The 17,411-nt window shown below is 47.2% G+C and overlaps 1 protein-coding gene across 6 annotated transcripts in view; it reads right to left on the bottom strand.

Moving 5' to 3' along the window:
- LOC142566591 (serine/threonine-protein phosphatase 2B catalytic subunit 2-like) overlaps positions 1 to 10,123 on the bottom strand; it is a 145,981-nt gene extending 135,858 nt beyond the window's left edge. For 5 of the 6 annotated variants that reach the window (XM_075677429.1, XM_075677430.1, XM_075677431.1 and 2 more), the window contains exon 1: positions 9,929 to 10,123. In XM_075677429.1, the coding sequence (XP_075533544.1) occupies positions 9,929 to 9,977 (49 nt within the window). In that variant the 5' untranslated portion in view covers positions 9,978 to 10,123. The remainder of the gene's footprint in view (positions 1 to 9,928) is intronic. The other variant, XM_075677434.1, reaches the window with a different exon arrangement.
- Positions 10,124 to 17,411: the final 7,288 nt, after the last annotated feature.

The raw sequence follows: 17,411 nt of genomic DNA, 5'->3' as shown, positions 1-17,411 counted from the left end.
TGAATTTGAGGGATGTTGGCAATTTCAACATGCCACAGGAATTAAGCAATCTGTTGATCAGGATTGCTCATTCAATGTTGCATGTGAAGGCCTACTGGGCTGGCCATTATAAAGGGCCACTATTTCGTAGCAATGCTTTTTCCAATGCTATTCCTTTTCATACTTCATCAGTGGTATGAGTGATGCTCCACCTGCATTACCTATGTATCAGCTGGCCATTAATGGAGGGCAAGTGTGGCATGGAATCAAGCGGAAGGGATCATTACAAAATCTCGGCCCAACCCATTAGATTCTCAAAAGCAGTTTACATCAGATTATCTCTTCACTGTTAAAGAATTAAATGCAATTGAGCTGTTGAATGGTTGTATTCATTACTCTAAGAAGGGACGAGGGGTTAAGGCCAAGCATCACAGTGGCAAGGATGAAGAGCAGCATGATGCTGTATTTACTGAACACAAGGAACCTCTTCCTTGCGACTTGATGAGATCCCCCACACCACCTGCATTTTAACATTTGCATCAATGTTAACAGGTGCAATGTCCACTGTTCTTGATGCACCATCGCTATTCTGTCATCACAGCCTTGAGCTATGTCAGCAGTACCAGCGTACTTGAATTAAGGTCAATAACTCAACAGGTAATTTGAGTGCAGCACCATTTATTAGGCATCAGAGGGTTAGCAGCATGGTTTAGTGACAGCCTAGAAAATCTGCAGCAAGCAGAAAATAAGGCTGGCCCTTGAGGGCTAACTACAACACAAAATCACCCTAGCATGTCACCTGAGACCTGGATCAAGCCACATTTTTCATTATTCAGCTTCAAGACCAGGCCTGTCGTATGAAGTCTTACCATGAGCTTTAGCAATTTCTACAGCACCCACAAATTTCTATTTGCAACATAAGCAGTCTGTTCACATGCCTAGAAAGGCAATTATTATACAGTGTCCCATCCAAGGAGCAGGTTTTAAAAAAAAGCCAAGTCTTCTGTGCAGATGAAACTAAGTATGTTGACCTCCTACAGAAGCTTCCAGTATTTTTTGTGTTGTAATTCATAGAGTAATTAGTAATTGTCAAAACAAGGTTTGCAGAGCACATTTGAAATGCAACTTTGTGTTGCTCTTCTTTCCAAATTCAAAACCACTGTGGCACACAAGCAGCTCAGCATGATAGGTTTTTAATAGTATCGCTGGCTTTCTCTTAAGCACAGAAAAAGAGCTGAGTAAGTGGTAACAAATTGCAAGGAACTGAAAATATTGTTTTCAACTGTGCTCTACAACCTTGTACTGATACTGCAGCCATGAAGTAATTAAACAGTCAATCACTACTAATTACACTGCTAGTAAGAATATTAAGACTGACAACACATAGGTGGTTTCATCCATGCAAAAAACATTTTCTTCTAATTTTTTTTTTTTACTTCTGCTTTAGCTTGCTCACAGTTAGAGAAAACACCTTGTACATAAACTATGCATAGGCTGTTTGTTTGCTTTTTAGTGCAGTTTGAATTTTGAACTTCGAATACTAGATGCAAAATCTTATAAGCTTGCACAATTATTGTGACTGTTCATGGACGTGCATATAGAGCATTCAACACACAGCTGCACTCTCTTGGGCGGAGCAAGGTGGAGGTAACATTGTTTTAAAGGGCTCCTGAAACGGTTCGGAAAAATTTTGCAGACACGTAGGGTACAGCTAAAGTTAATCATTCACACCACAATTTGTGTGAAGTGTCTCATATTAAGAGAGCTACGGAGGATTATAAGTCACCCTCCTCCATAGCCATGCATTTTCTAGTCAACTCGTTCGCCGAGTGATCGGGGCTAAGTTCCGCCTTCACTAGCTCTCTGTCATGATAGCATGTCGTGTCGTCTAGTTCTGGTTCTCTAGGAGCGAGCGCATGAAGCCTCTTCAACCTCTCCAGCAGCTGCTTGGCAGTCGACCCCAAGCGAGAGCTATCGAAGCAGTGTGCTTTGCGACTATTCTGTTGCAGCGCTGAACGTGTCTGGTATTCCGGTAACCACAGACGGGCTGGGACTTTCGAAGGATGGCTGGAGGCATAAATTCAAGCTGATGAAGGAACTTTAGCATAGACGTACATGAGTGGCCTGACCAGTCTGCACGGTCCATTTACCTGTTCGCGCAGAGCTTAACCAGCCAAACAAAGAGCTAATAGTGCTCTAACCAAGTGTAAAACATTTAAACATTTACAAAAATTTGTTAACAATTATACACTCATGCAAAAAATTTAGGCCAGCAACAAAGAAGAATACGCTCCATTACTGCTACTGTGTTTGGTTGAGCTCTGTGCCACCAGGTGGCTGCACCGTGCAAATCATTCGTGTTTACGCTTCTGCTCGTCCAGTGAACCGGCAAGGTCAAGCGGCCAGGCCCTGTCCCCTCGCTTGCATTTACCCAAATACCAGACTCTCGAAACGCTTTTGTGGTAGTAATCCTCCGGTGTAAAGTGACGACCGCAAATGCGCAAATTCTGGCGCTGATTGGATAGCAACAGTCAGATGCACTGCAGCCACTCCGCTCCTCTGCTGCCTTGCAGAGGGACACGATGTCGCAGCTTGACATATTGCCAGTCACTATGCTTGCAGCCCATAACGCAACAAAGGTGATTCATGGTGCTCACGAAAAGACAGACCAACACTCACTGCGGAGCTCTCGTCAAGACGGAGCATGTAACACAAGCAGACGATGCTTGCTGTGTGCCGGAAGCGCTTAAGTGTAGTGAGAAATTGTTCTTGTGCATTCTCTTTGTTTCTTTTTATAGAAACAAATTAACTAACATTCCAACTATTATGAACATTTGTTCACCATAAAGGTGCAAAATTATCGATGACACGCCCTGGGCAGTCAATCAGATAGCTCACCCTACTGACATAAATTGGGTTATATTTACATCATATGGGTAGGGGCGGCTGAAAATTCCGCCGAGCAGTGTGCTGCGATCGGCAGCGATTTACATTTTTAAAACCTTATAACAAATTACACTCTTTACGCGGAGCATTTAGATGGGTCAATTAATGATCAGATGGACCTACTCTAACGACTGAGTATGTTTGTACAATATCTACAAAATCGTTTCAGGGTCCCTTTAAACGCACTATGGATGGCACGCAGTATGCAGCTGTGTTCACTCTACTTAACGGCAACTAAAACCTGATACCATCAAGGGTAGAACACAACATGGGTTTTGAGTAGCTACCTTACAGACATGGGAAGCAATTTCAGGTGTGCATGCTTAGTAAAACCTCCAAGCACTAATAATCTCAAATCACCAAAAGTAGCATTTGCTTTGCCTGCCCACTCACTATGGATGCACAAAAGAATGGCAAGAATGTGGGTCATTCACACCAAACAATTTTTTTAATCTCGTGCTAGTCCTGTCCACCACCTGGGAACAGCAGAAAGGTTGTGTGGTATTTCGCATCATTTTTTTCGAGGGGAAGGGCCACACACTTGATTGGGGGAGGGGCAAATAGGTGTTGTTGCATGTCATTTCATGCCAATTTCACTATCTCTAATACTTGCCCACATGCTTGTTTTATTGCATACAACATTCACAGGCATATAGTGTGGCTGGTAGGGCATTGCTACCATGCTGCCATGTACTCTAGTTGTCACAGTGCAAATAATAGGTCAGGTTAAATATGTTAACTGTACTCCTGTTTCCAAAGAGCCTGGCTTTGTTATGGGTGCACCCGTGAATGGCCTACATTACCATGCCACTTCCCGAATCAACTCTCTACAGGTTTCAAATGCAAGAGTACTTATCCCACTATGACAAATGGACTCTGCCACTTGAAGTTGCAGAAGGCTAAATTATCTGTGTCCCCTTTCTACCATCAAACTACTCGTGCCTTGATATAGCAACTGATCTCAAAACAGCAGAGGAGACTGCCCAAAGCAGGATCTCTTTTCTTTCACCAATACTGAACACTTATGCCTCCTCACTACTTGTACAACACCCCTGTCACCGCAGAACGAAGCAGAGGCGCAGACTTTTTCTTTACAGCTTCACCTACCGATTTTGAAGCCAACTTCAATGGTATTTCACTTTTCTCAGAGCAATGAAGCAGCAAGTGTGCAAGACAAGATTCTATTGAGTGAAAAGGTGCCACTGGGCACAGACTGCATGAATTTGCAGCTTTATTTCGATTGAAGCATCTGCTACGTTCAAGCACATAATACTGGACCGAGTAATTCTGGCTTACTACACCTGTTACCAGCTGAAAGAAGTAAACCTAGCATAATGTTTCATGTTATCCTGTTCTCGCAGCGGCATCAACAACATTGATCCCTGCTGCAGGCTGCCACTCCTCATATAAATCAATGGAAATTGTGCAATGGCTGCATGGAATTACAGCAACTGAACTGACTCTTCTCTCACTACTAATGGTTCTCCACCCTTGCCTGATGTAATAGTAAATCAGTTTCACCACATCACATCATGAAGGCAAGCAGTGAGCTTGGCTATGAAAAAGCACACGCACATAAGTGACTAGTAATTTGGCACAAGTGTCCTTTCCATCTCGCTAATGTCAGGGCATCTTCCCTGCAAATTAATTGGGTGCCATTGTCATTCTACCTTGGGATATGGTGAGGGAAGTGTGTGCACTAAACTACACTTCACATTTCCACACAGAAGGTAGTACGCTTAAAACAATGGCAGCACTCTTTGAGGGCCGTCACCTTGTGTTGGGCACTATACACTTGGCCATGGCTCTAATAAACGCCACAAACCCTGCCACCATATAATGCCCCCACTCTTCCACACCCATATACTCGTGCTAGAATTTCATAGGCAATTCTGGTTATGCTACTGCAATCATTCAGCTTAATCTGATTTATTGCACTGAAGCACATGCTGTCATCTATCGTCCCATGCCCAGAGCTGCACCGGCGGCCTCACAGTCAGCGTGCAATGCATCCACTTTGTTCATATTGGTTTGCATTGTGTTGGACAACAGTATATCACTCCATGCAAACTGGCAATTCTCTGCACATAGCAAGCTGTGTAGTGAACACCATAATGTGTCGGCCAAAGATTCCCAGCAAATACAGAGCTTTTTGGATCCTGCTGAACCAGTAGGCAAAAGAAAGATGCCAATTCCCATACTATACACATATAATGAAAAAGAGAACACAGTAAATGCTGTCTATCAATATACATGGTGTCCCACGTAACTTGTGCCAAGACTTTAAAAATGAAAGGCGCGTCAGAAACGAATTGTACCAACGGTTACTATTCACACTCGCCTATAGTAACTCGGGTATTTTTTTGTTTTCCTCGTAACGCATTAATTAATTGAGTTTAATTACCCTACCCAACTTTTTAATTATTGGCTGAGGACCCCAAGTATGATACGCAGATTTGTAGAGCTTCAGAATCCACCGATCGAGTTACTTCCTTTACGATACGTCCCACATAGTCCTTTTTTCCAGGTTGCAAAGAAAGCCCGCGAAATATGAAAAAAAGCCATGTGACGGAGTATTTATGCAGTGGTACTGTGCTGCTCTCAAGCGTGCGTTCGGTGAACAAGGCCAACTCTCGTCGGATGATGGCACCAATGCATGCTGCTGAGGTGATAAAGAACGCCCTGCCACTTCCCCGTCGCCAGTCGCGATGCAGCCAACCTTGTTCACCGAACGCACGCTAGAGAGCAGCACGATACCACTGTGCAACCGCTCCGTCATGTGGCTTCATCAATTATTGACTATCGAGGAATACTGTGGTAGCAGGACTAGAATGGTGGTCCCTGTATAATAAAAATACATTCTACAGTTACAGTAATAGGAGGGTCTTATTATCCAGTTGGCTTAGGTTAAGCTTACAGACAGCTTTACAACAAGGCAAAGCCCTCAGCATGAAATAGACTCACCTATATATTCCTAGAACATTTTTCCACTGAACACTCCACCTGAACTTCAGAAAGTGCATGACAGCACCACCCCAAGATTCAAGCAGTCATTACGCTTCAATGGCACTTCACAGCTATTTTTAAGTTAAAATTTTGTAGCCAGCTGCTAGCAGAGACTTTAAAATGCATCTGACTGAAGGCACTATTAGCATCCAATGAAATGTGAACCGCAGAGTGCATGTCAGAAGCATAACTAAAGGTACAGTACGTGCCGTCGGCCAGTCATCACGTGAGTCAGGTGTGCACATCTGGGCTGGTACTTTGTAGCGATGCCTTTCAGTGCTTTTCGCATTTTTGAGTGGCTGCTTTCGAAGCTCTGCCGGGGGCAATCCGTCGACTGACCCTTCACAAGTGCGAAAAGGGCCGAAAGGCACTGTCATCAGGAAAAGGCATCGCTACAAAATACCAGTAGTTTGTTCACAGGGTGCGAGGATGCTCGCCCTGTTGCAATAGTTTTGTTTCTGATTTCCTTAATTCCCTTTGATGGGAAGTAAGAAAACAAAAATCAAGGAAATGGGAAGCAAAAAGATCACAATAGGGCAAGCATCATCATACCCTGCGGCCAAACCAGGTGCATGCGCCTGTCTCTGTTGATGACTGGTCGACAGCATGCATTATCTGCACTGTTTGCATTTCATTTGATGCTGATAGTACATGTGTTGAAAGGTAAACAGAGTGCTGTAGCTACAAGGGAGACCAAGCAACAAGTTAAATGCTTTGCCAAAAAGGGGCTTCGAACACAATGTCAGGGCTCAATCACTGGCATTGCAGCTTTTTCATTAACTGAAGACATACTTGTAGGTGAAATTCTTTCCCTGTGGCCAAGCTTAGCCCCAAAGCAAAAGAACTTGCGATAAGAAGCGAGGATTGGTTTACCACTTCCTAAAGCCAAATCAAGTCCTGTTAATGTCGACCATCAATCCAAACAAATTATTCAATGTAGTTTAGCTAGTCAAGCTTTTCTCTTTCTAATTAAGCAGGCAATCACAGCATGGGAAAGCTGAAAACCACTACTACAATGCAATACTAAGTGCACAATGGACTATTATCATCTTGAGCCTCATTCTGATCAGGGAATAGCCATTCACAGTACAAACAAAACCACAGAAATGATGCTAATGCACTATGCGCACACTCCTGGCACTGACTCTATGGTGAGCTAGCCTGAAGTCTCAGGCTTCCACATCAACACTAACCCTATTGTAAGGATCAAACCTGAAGCTCAATTTGAAAGTAAATCTGCTACTGGTTCAACCAAACAGCAGCAGGGGCCAATTGTAAAGCAGCTTCACTGTCCATGTTTTCAAGATAACACAGCTCCTTGGAGACCTTGTTGAAAGATATGAGAGTAGAAATTGAATTTCTTCAATCCAGCAGAATTTCCAGCAATTCAGGGCCACTGTGGGCGCGAATCGTTTCCTGGATTCGCGCGGCGAATGATTCATTTTGCGCACACTTCTGTGCCCTCAAACCCTTTTAAGAACAGATACAAAGGGACAGGCGCACATTTCTGTTTCGCTTCCTACAGCCGCCGAAAGCTTCGTCGCAATTTGACGAAAAAGCAGCAAGACGGAGACTGGCAACGTACAAGGGGGGACTGCGCGTTGCGGCTCCCCGTCTCGTCATCATCGACCGGGCAAAGCTCTCCCGTCTAAACGACGCCCCGAGACTCGCTTTCCGACGCTGGGGTCAGGCTAGCGGGGCAGAAGTCGAGTCTCGCGGCTGGGCCGACAAGAGCGCCACCGTCCAAACGTCAAAGCAAGCGTCGTGAAAGCAGAAAGTTGGCAAGCACCAACCAGGAAGGCTACATTGCTAAAGTGGTATCGATTACGAAACGCCAGCACAACCACAACGAGCGCGGCGGCTTCTTGTGCACGGAGCAGCCGTTGCCGAGATCTTTCCAGCGGGTATCGGCAATAGGGGGGCTACGGCAGAACCAGGCCCGTCTTGCCTGCCGCACGCTGAAAAAGGACCGCAAACATAGCCGGTTTTGCACAGCGCCTGCCCCAAGAAGGGTGGCTCTAGAGTGGGATCAACAGGTGTGCGTGCGCCGTTAAGAGGTTTTGTGCGACAGTTGAAATTTGAAGTTGGCTGCCATGGCACAGCAGTATGCCGCGCGTCCGGGGCATCCTGCTACGCAGACGGCTGAGAAGCAAGGGTGTATTGGTTCATTGGTATACCAGCATGCGGACGGCACATATGTGTACAAAGTGGCACAGAGCATTATGGACACTACTGGGTGCGCAAGGAATCTGACTCGACGTGATCTGAGAACAGTAGAAATATAACAAGGGACTTTCAGGAAAGGTTGAATGGGAACATTTCCTGCGCGCGCATGTGGACGACTGCATCGACATCGTCAGAGCTGTAGAAGCCGCTTTCGCATCGCTACCGTTTTCCATATGTAATGTAACCTAGTGCATTTTTACAATACACGATTACCGCCAAGAAAGTGTGCGCGTTAGCGCACCGAGCGTAAGACGTATTCGCCTCTACAATAAGTACTACATTTCCAGTGCGCGATGTCATGTTAGCCGTACTGGAATTTAACAAGGGACACCGACACCTTGTATTTGAGTGCTTTCTTTCCGAACTGCTAAGACGGCCAACGTTACACGCGTTACACACCAGGGCCGCAGATACTCGTATACCATTTAGTCGCTGTTATTGGAAAACGTAAGCCTAGCCTGCGCCACCGCGGGCGCTGACGTCGCTAGGAAATAATTTCGCTTCATTGGTTGTATGATACACTACAGGGTAGGTTCCGACGCACCAAACGTACCGACCAGGGACGAGTATTTGCTCGCCTACACGGGCACGGCCGGCGGCGAAATCGCGCGCGCAATGCGCCGACCTTGGACACTTTTTCCTTGTTTCGTACTAACGACCCGGTCTCCCACCGCCGGCGAGTTTGTCGCACATCGCGGTAGCACGGGTCCAAAATGGCAACCCATCGTCATCCCCTCCCCCTTCTTTCGGCCAAACCCCCGTGAAGAAAAATCCTTCCCTCTTCAGCGCCCCTCGGTAGGACGCGTTCTCGGAGAGCGGACGAAAGTGCAGCATTGTGTTCCTGCGGCAAGCGGACAAGGGAGGTCGCGGCGGAAAACACGGCCACGACGTCCAATTTCAGCGTGAACAGGGAGCGGTTTCTAAAAACGCCCGAGGTCGACCCATGAGGCACTGCGCCCGGGACCCCTCCGGCCGCAAAGCACACGCTACTCGAGAGAAACTTGGGTTTCAGGGAAACCCATGCTTCCCTCATTATAGCGCCGAAATGCCTTTACTCGGCAGCCTAAAGATTCGCAAAGACCCGCTCAAGTTCGTCGGCAGCAGCAGGAGAACGCGCGCAGCCGGCGCATACGGGTAGCTCGGGTCGATTCCAAAGCGATGTCGGCGGCGACGCTCAAAATTCAATGCGAGGCATGCCGACGTAAACATACCGGCACGGTGGGGGCCACCAACGCTCATACCGAAATAGGATCGCCTGCGAAGCCGCGACGCGTGAAATGAAACCAACGGTATGACAAGCCGCGAGGCTGAGGACCGAGAAACTGACGCAGCGCGATCCTAAACACGGATAGCCTTCCATCAAAAGCGTCGTCACGGATAACTATAAAAGACAGCGTTGCAAACAAGCAGCAAGCCGCGTTGTACTGCCCAGTGCGGGTTACGCATTTCAGTGTGAAACCAGCCTTCCAGCGGCCGCGGCTTTCGATCAGCTGAGCTCGTTTAAAGGGTCGAGACCGGAACGTTAGGCTTAAATGCCCGACGATCGGTCCAGCTTATTATGGTGTCGTTCCGTACGCCTTCCGTGCGCGCGGATCGTGTGTCCGGTTAGAAATTAGCACCGAGGTTCCTGTATCTCAGCGCAGAGAGGCCGTACGATCACGCATTGCATATTTAAAGGGGCTGCACCCGACAAAAATGGCCGCCGGACTCTGCAAAAATCCCGGGGCGAGCCCATGGACGCCAGGGAGTAGGGTAGATATAAACGACTTACTTTTGACGACGCGTTCCGTCGTTGGTATTTTCGCGTTATTCGCCGACATGTTAATAATCCTAGGTGTTCACGTTACACGAAACACATACGGATGACAAGTATATCACTGCGATAAAGAAAGATCACACAACACTACGACGGCCACAAATGGCGTAAACAACAAACTCCTGTTTGCATGCTGCATTGCGCATAATTTTGCGCGCAGACTGAGAGGACCAATCGCGACGCTCGACGGCCGCGGAGGCGCGCCGTTCGCTGCTCACGGCAGAGGAGCGTGTTCATTGGGCGGCTGAGCTGACGTCAGTCAACCTGCAGTGTGGTCCTGCAAATTCAAACTTCGGTAGAATTGTTTCACGATTTCAGAACATTTGAGCACAGTAGATTGCTGTAAAATGTGTCCATACTATAAAGGATACTTCGAGGATCTTCCCAGAAAATATACCATACTGAAGTTAGCTGTAATAGTACGCCGGCAAGAAGTAACCCGCGTTTTTGGCACGCCGCGGCAAGATTCGCCTGCCTCAAGCGTTTTTGTTTTGATTCATACACGCCATAGTGTCGTACTGAAAAAAATATTCGTTGTACATAAGAAACACAAATATTATAAAGCTTAACAAAACATTTTTGCTAAAAAAATACTTTTCTTCACTTTCTGGTCCCTTTTAAAGCGATTCACGGGCCCTTCTGAGCTAAATAGGTGGCGCCCTTGTTGGCGCGGCAAGTTTAAACAACGTTTGAAGTCTCTGCCGTAGTGGTGGTGGTGAAAATTTATTTATTTGCAGTGAAATTGCTGCGGAGAGACTCCGAGTGGTCGGAGATACTTGGCTTCCGATAAGTGGGGCCCTCAGTCCAGGGCTCCGCTTGCGGCTGCTGCTCTGTGGGCCCGGTCAATCAGACTCAGCTGATCTTCCAGGATCTCGCTGGCCAGCAGCTCCTCCCATCGCTTCGCTGTAGGGTGTTGTATGGGGGGTACGGCAGTGATTGCCTGACATGCCCACGTGATGTGGTATAGGCTGGCTTTAGCTGAGCACCATGGGTAGCGAGGAGGGTATGCCGTAGGATGTATTTTATTGAGGATGTGCAAATTGGGATACGTGCCAGTTTAGATTTGTCTCCAACTGACCGATTCTTCTTTATTTAGTGTTCGGTGGGGTGGGGAATAGGTTCGCCTAAGCCCTCTGTAGTCGTTTAATATGGCCGACTAGGCGCACGCGACGGGAACGGGTTCCTCGGGGGCAGAGTTGGAGGGTGCTCGGCTTGTATATCTTCGAGCTACCCTATCCGCTGCCTGGTTTCCCTCCAGCCCCATGTGTACCGGTGTCCATATGATCCGATGCTGAATCGGGGGGGTATTAGGACGCTCGCCAGTGTCTGTCGCGCTCAGGATTATACTGTGGGCAGGTTGGCTGATGCGCCCTTGCAGGTTTGCGGCAAGCCGCCTGGGAGTCCGTCAGAACTGTGAGCGATCGTCTATGCCTGTAGCCGTGGGCAAGAACGAGCGCAGTGGCTGTTTCTTCGGCCTCGGTAATGTTTTGGCAGCGTAAGGGGGTGCTGGTAAGTTCTTGGAGTGTGTTGTCCAGAACCGTGGTTACTGCCTTGGAGTTCGTGAGCTCGTCAACATAATATGTGGTGTTCTTGTGACCGTACTTTCATTCGAGGGTTTCCACTCTGGCTTCTCGCCGGCCGTGATCTAGTCGGAGGTCCATATTGCGGGGTATGGGGGCGACCTTATAGGTGGCGCGAAGGAGGTCTGGAATGGGTTCACGGCGAGCTGCTTCATGGAGCTCACCGGTACAGCCAAGGTGTCGAAACAGGGCGCGGCCCGTTGGTGTTTGCGCAAGTCACTGAAGTCGCGTGACGAGTTGCGCTTCGCAAAGCTCTGCATAGGTGTTGTGCAGACCCAATGCGAGAAGGGTGCCCGGGGGTATCTTGAGTGCTGCCTTATAGGCCTTCCGGAGCATGGTATCAACTTGGTCCTGTTCACCTTTTGTAAGTCGTTGGTAGGGCAAACTGTGTGTCACCCTACAAGCCATGAGTCTGCGTATGAGTTTCAGGGTGCCCTCCTCGCACATACCGAGGCGACGAGTGGCGACCCTGGATATCATTCGGGCCACCTGCAGCGTGGTAGTGAGGAGGAGGGTAAGGGTGTAGTTTACATGGCGATTTGACTGTATCCACATTCCCAATATACAGATGACGGTTTTCTGTGGAATTTGTTGGCCGGCGATAACGACACGGAGGCGGTTGCCTGGGTCCTTCTGCCCCGATTGGGGGGGGGGGGGGGCTTGTGTTGCCAGATTCGTGGGAGCTGAATCTTCTCGGTTGCACAGGCGAGGCCACATGCCTGCACATATTGTTCGACACAGGTGGCTGCTTGCTGCAGATTATGTTCTTTTTCTCCAAGGGACCCTCGTGTGGCCCACTTGGTGATATCATCCGCGTACATTGCGTGATGGATGCCATCGATGCGCTGGAGTTCATGCCCAAGACCAACCATAGTTTCCGGCGCAGAATGTTAGTAAAAATACTGCAACGTTTCTGGGCAAAGATTATTTACACGACTAAAAGTTATTTTCCTACTATCTTGAAATCTGCTGTCTCCAAGTTGATAGGCTCTGTATACTTGAACCACGATAGAAAGCGCGACGGCAAAAACGTCGAATTTTCAGAAATTTTAGTAACCCGAAAGAAAAAATGTTTACCCTTCCATTTGATGACATGCCAACAGTTTTGCTTAACCATACTCTGATGGGCGAAGCTGCTGCTTATGTGTTAATGAATTTCTTCTCTCAAAAATTCGCTAATTTTCGCACGAGACCTCCTATGAGCGGCTTGCGCTGTTGCGTATACGCTTACTAGACGACTAAGGCAGTTGCTCGTAGCGGACATGAAGCTGCTACAACTGGACTTGTTCCAAAGGCCTTCGAAACTTCTTGAAGTTTGAAGCGGGCCACTTCTTGCATTTCCTGCACAAAGGAAATTGTCAAAGTTTCAGCTCAGAAAATGTCGCTGCGCGGAGCCATCTATGGCAGTTTGAATACAGGTAACATGTAGTTCATTTAATTGGGGGCGTCGAGAGTGCTAGGCTAATGGTAGAAGCAAGGACAGGCTAAATAAACAGAACCAACGCGGCACATATGTTGTCGATCTTTCTTAGTCCTTGTCTTACGAGCTGTTTCCCCTTCCAAATTGGAACACCAACTAGCCCAACGTCTATCCCTTAAACAGAACCCACTCATACTTATATGTTAACATAGGGCTCATGGGACTCGTACTCACTAAAACAATACCCCGTCGGCCACACTCTGACTCAAACTCACAAGAAATAAGACTCAGTCAGGCTCAGACTCACCGAAATAAATTGCCGCTGAACTAGTACTCACTGAGATTCGCAGAATCAGCGATTCATGTACAGACTCGCAGTATATCATGTGCTCAGGCACAGGTCATCGAAGACTCGCAAATTCATGGAATCGGCGGGCTCAGACTCACTCAAACTATCACATCTGAGGCTCACTTGACTCAGAATCGCAGGCTGGCTAGCCGCCTCGACTCAGTCTTTCCTCGACGAAGGGTCACGTGTAACGGCGTCAGTATCGTCGGTAGCGGCAGCAGATCCGCGCGTGTGCGCGCCTTCAAAAACGAAGGAAGCCAGCAATTAATCACCATTGGAACGTCAACGAGGAGATCGGAAAGAAATCATTTCGCGATAATTCTAGTTCTCTACTTCTTTAGCGACCAGCGCTGACGCCAATAAAGATGGGGTGTTACAAAAGCACACCTATCTAGACAAATGGACGTGAGCCTTCTTGCGGCCTTTGCATTTAAGGATGGTAGCGGAAGAGTAAACGCCTCTGCTGAGAAAATTGTATAAGAATATTGAAGGATTGGTAAGCATAAAGTCATCGAGAAGACATAGGATGAAATATGCAAACACAAGCGATATTATACCGGGTATTTCCGCGAACATTTTCAAAAATGTTTAAAAGTTGCCTGTGACGGATGGCACGATTCCAGTCGATTACCTGGGGCGGTTTGCACGAAAATTTAATAAGGAAAATAATAAAGAATTTAAGAACGCGTTCTTGTGTGACTAGGAGTTGTCTAGGGATCATTTAAAGCTGGCGTCACCGAGCTCACGTCGTGCAGATGTACTTACGTGTGCCTCGCGTTTGCCATCGAGTCCCGTGCCACTATAGGCGCCACCCGACGCACGTGTGCGGCGCTGTGCCACGCACGGAGTCCCACCTGCGACAGCGCGGCGTCTGCCCATCTTGAAATCTTGTTACTCTTCTGTAATTAATAACCGACGTTGCAGACATACTGATGCCGAGTGGAGGGCAGTGTTGCCGTAATATTTTCGAAGCGTAAGTGTCGCTAAAGTGCGACATAAAAAAAGTTGTAAATTTCCGCTAAATTCTTCTGCAATGTCGATAAGATTGTCACTGAATCTGTTGAGTAAATTTTAGGCAACGTAGGCGTTTTGGAACACTTTGATACCATGTGTCCCAGCTAAGCTGTTTAACAAAATAAAACATTGAAAGAACACAGCGCAAGATGCAATCATAAGACCTATGAGGTGCTGGGTCGTCAGAGGGCTGACGACCGAACACCGAAGTCCTAAGATCGTGTCTTACACCACGTTCTTTAAACATTTGTTTTTCGTTGAACAGCTTGGCTAACGAAAGCTGGAACCATATATATATATATATATATATATATATATAAAGAATTTGAGCGGTGTTACAAGCTTAAACACAGCAAGTATTTCATTTCAACAGTTTCGACTGCTGGACCGATCTTCATCAGGCTTTCATACACTAGCACTGTGTAAATCACTTACCGAAACGTCTCACGTCTGTCTAGGGTCGACCGTGTGAGTGAGGAATAATCAATGAATTTACTTGCACTGTGCAGTGGGCTTTTGCTTTACTTTTGTATTACATGACAATGGGCGATCACAGCTGAAATTCCGCGTTTACCTTCAAATTGTGAGGATTCAAACGCAGCACGATTGAAAAAAAAAAAACGAGAAGCAGAAGCAATCTGACTTTCCTCTCACGCAAAGGCACTTTGTCCACATTATCCTTGAAAATTTTCTACCCTCGCGGACAACTTTCTGCGGCTATGAAGGGAAAGATACGGGCGCGTGGCTGGTGCACATGTGTTACCGCGCCAAGTAGACCGGCAGCGTTTGACGGTGCTTTTGCACGAAGGAAGGAAAAATACAGGAGGGAGCATTCCGTCACGCAGCCAACCTTGGCAAGCGAACGCTGCGTGAAGCCACAGTGGTGGCCCAACACGTGACCTCCTGAGTCGAGATGACGGAGCAAGAATCGAGACTTGCTGAGACGTTTGGTTCCCAGTAGTTATGCCAGTAGTTTATATTCGGTACGCGCTTGTTCGACTGCCCTGCAGTAGCTCAGCCTGCAGAGCGGGATCACTAAAACCAACCGTGCACTTTGACGTGCGATCGCGTGTTGGGCCACCACTGGCCCAGCAGATTTCGGGTTCAATCGCATTGCGGTGTGGTCCCTCCTCTTTTCCTTCCTCCATGTGATTTTGGTTGCTCGGAGCAGACGTTGAATCGACGCAGTTTCCACGTGCGACGGTTTCGAATTTCCCCAGATGCGGAAGGAAAAAGACGCGAAATAATAAACCTTTACACTTAGTGGTGTGTTCTGTCTTATTTAACCGTTGCTAATAAGGTGTTGATGTTGTGTTCTCTAGCCTAGACTGACGTGGGTAAAAACGAGAGACTCTTTTTAAAAGCGCTTTCACTTATGCGCGCTTTGCCTCCGTAGCTTTCTCTTGATAGCCACAGAAAGTTGCCCGCGAGTGTGGTTCTCGGCGCCACTGAAAAAAAAAAAAGCAAAATTCTGCAAGAGTACAAGGTCGCGTGTTAACACGGCTATTATAATTACGCGATCTTTCCGATGGTCAAACACTACGCTACCATCCCTTGGTCGGCCGTGAAGGCAGTACTGATTTGCCCAAAACACATGCGATAAAGCAGAAGTGTCTTCACGCTCGCGGGAACGAGACCAGCCGTTCGTACGGATACGCCTTTCTACAGTCGATCTATCTTACTATTTACCTGCTGCGATCTAAATCACACTTTGTAAATGCCCACGGGTAGAAAGTGTTTAGTGGAAATGAAGAACCCCCCGGAGCGATAAAACCCATTCAAGTCGGTTTCGTAAAAACAAAAAGAAAGGAAAGAAAAACAAGCAATTGGGAGCACATTGTGATTCCTGTGAAGGCAACCATTGCTTCATCATGGTCACAGAGCCTACGTGTCATACGTTGAATTTCGGCCGCTCACAGCTAGCCTTTGAATAGTAAGTCAGTTCTGGAAGGTAATTTTCGAAGCAACTTTCCTAACTTCGAAGTCGCTAAAACGTCGCCAATTGTTCTGTCACGTCCGAAAAAAAAAAGTCGCTGCTCCTTAAAGAGGAAAAGTTGTCGTTTAACAGGCAAGAAAGTCGCTAAATCTAGTGACAAAATCACTAAAATGGCAACGCTGGTGGACGGCTCCGATTTCAAACTGTTCGGCTCTTGCGATGAAATAAGTGCTCATGTTTGTCTGCATTCCGTCTCCATTGAAATGCAACCAAGAAACGAAGGCCGGAAGCATCTGCTTAACGGCCGGACGCCGCACCCGTTACGCCACCGCGTTGGATCTGCGCCCTGTTTGCACCCACAGTGTGCATGCAGGCCGGTGCCTCGTTGGCAAGCGAGCGAGAATCTCTACGACGCTGTAAACCCGGGCTGTTCAACGGCCGCGCGCGCCATCCAGTTTACGCAGCGGTCGCGAAGGCCAACAGTGTCCTGCGAGCAAAGCTGGATAAGACTTCACAAGGCGTGACCTAAAGTGAGATTTGACAAGCTCACTCAAACTCATGCTACGGAGGTTGAGGTACACTCCAGAGACTTCACCTCGGCTTTCAGCGGTTGCCAGCGACCTTGCCTTCAGCTCATCTCGGCCTGTGTATTCAAGTTGAGGTCCAATTTTCAAACTCAATATCATTTTTTAAAGTTCTAAGTCAGTTACTTGGTGGTGAACGTACTAATCTTTAACTGTCGCACCCCAGTCCAATTTGGCCTCATTCGATCCCCTATGGGCCGTGGGCCATCTTGATCAATAAAAATCTATTTACTCAGTTTGAGTCTCACGCTCGAAGCTATATGCGCAAACACTCTCTTCTGCCTCTGGCACGGCCATTAAGAGGAAGCTTTAGCTCGGGCTCAACTCCGATGTAAAACGCTGATATGTTTTTCTGAGATAACCACTGGACCGATTTTAAGAAAATTTGTTGCATTTGAGAGAGAAAGTTAAACTATAGGGACTGTTTGAAGCGTAATTTCAATTTAGGGCTTGAATATATTTTTTAAATTTCAGATATTGGTAATATGAAAAAAAATACAAGCACGAAGTTTACAAGTTCTTATTTCTGCACCAAAAACAGATATCGCAGTTCTG

Source organism: Dermacentor variabilis, unplaced genomic scaffold, assembly GCF_050947875.1.
Source record: "Dermacentor variabilis isolate Ectoservices unplaced genomic scaffold, ASM5094787v1 scaffold_13, whole genome shotgun sequence".
Taxonomy (NCBI): Eukaryota; Metazoa; Arthropoda; class Arachnida; order Ixodida; family Ixodidae; genus Dermacentor; species Dermacentor variabilis.
The sequence above is the reverse complement of the archived record's forward strand: the minus strand, read 5'-3'. Positions and strand labels throughout refer to the sequence as shown.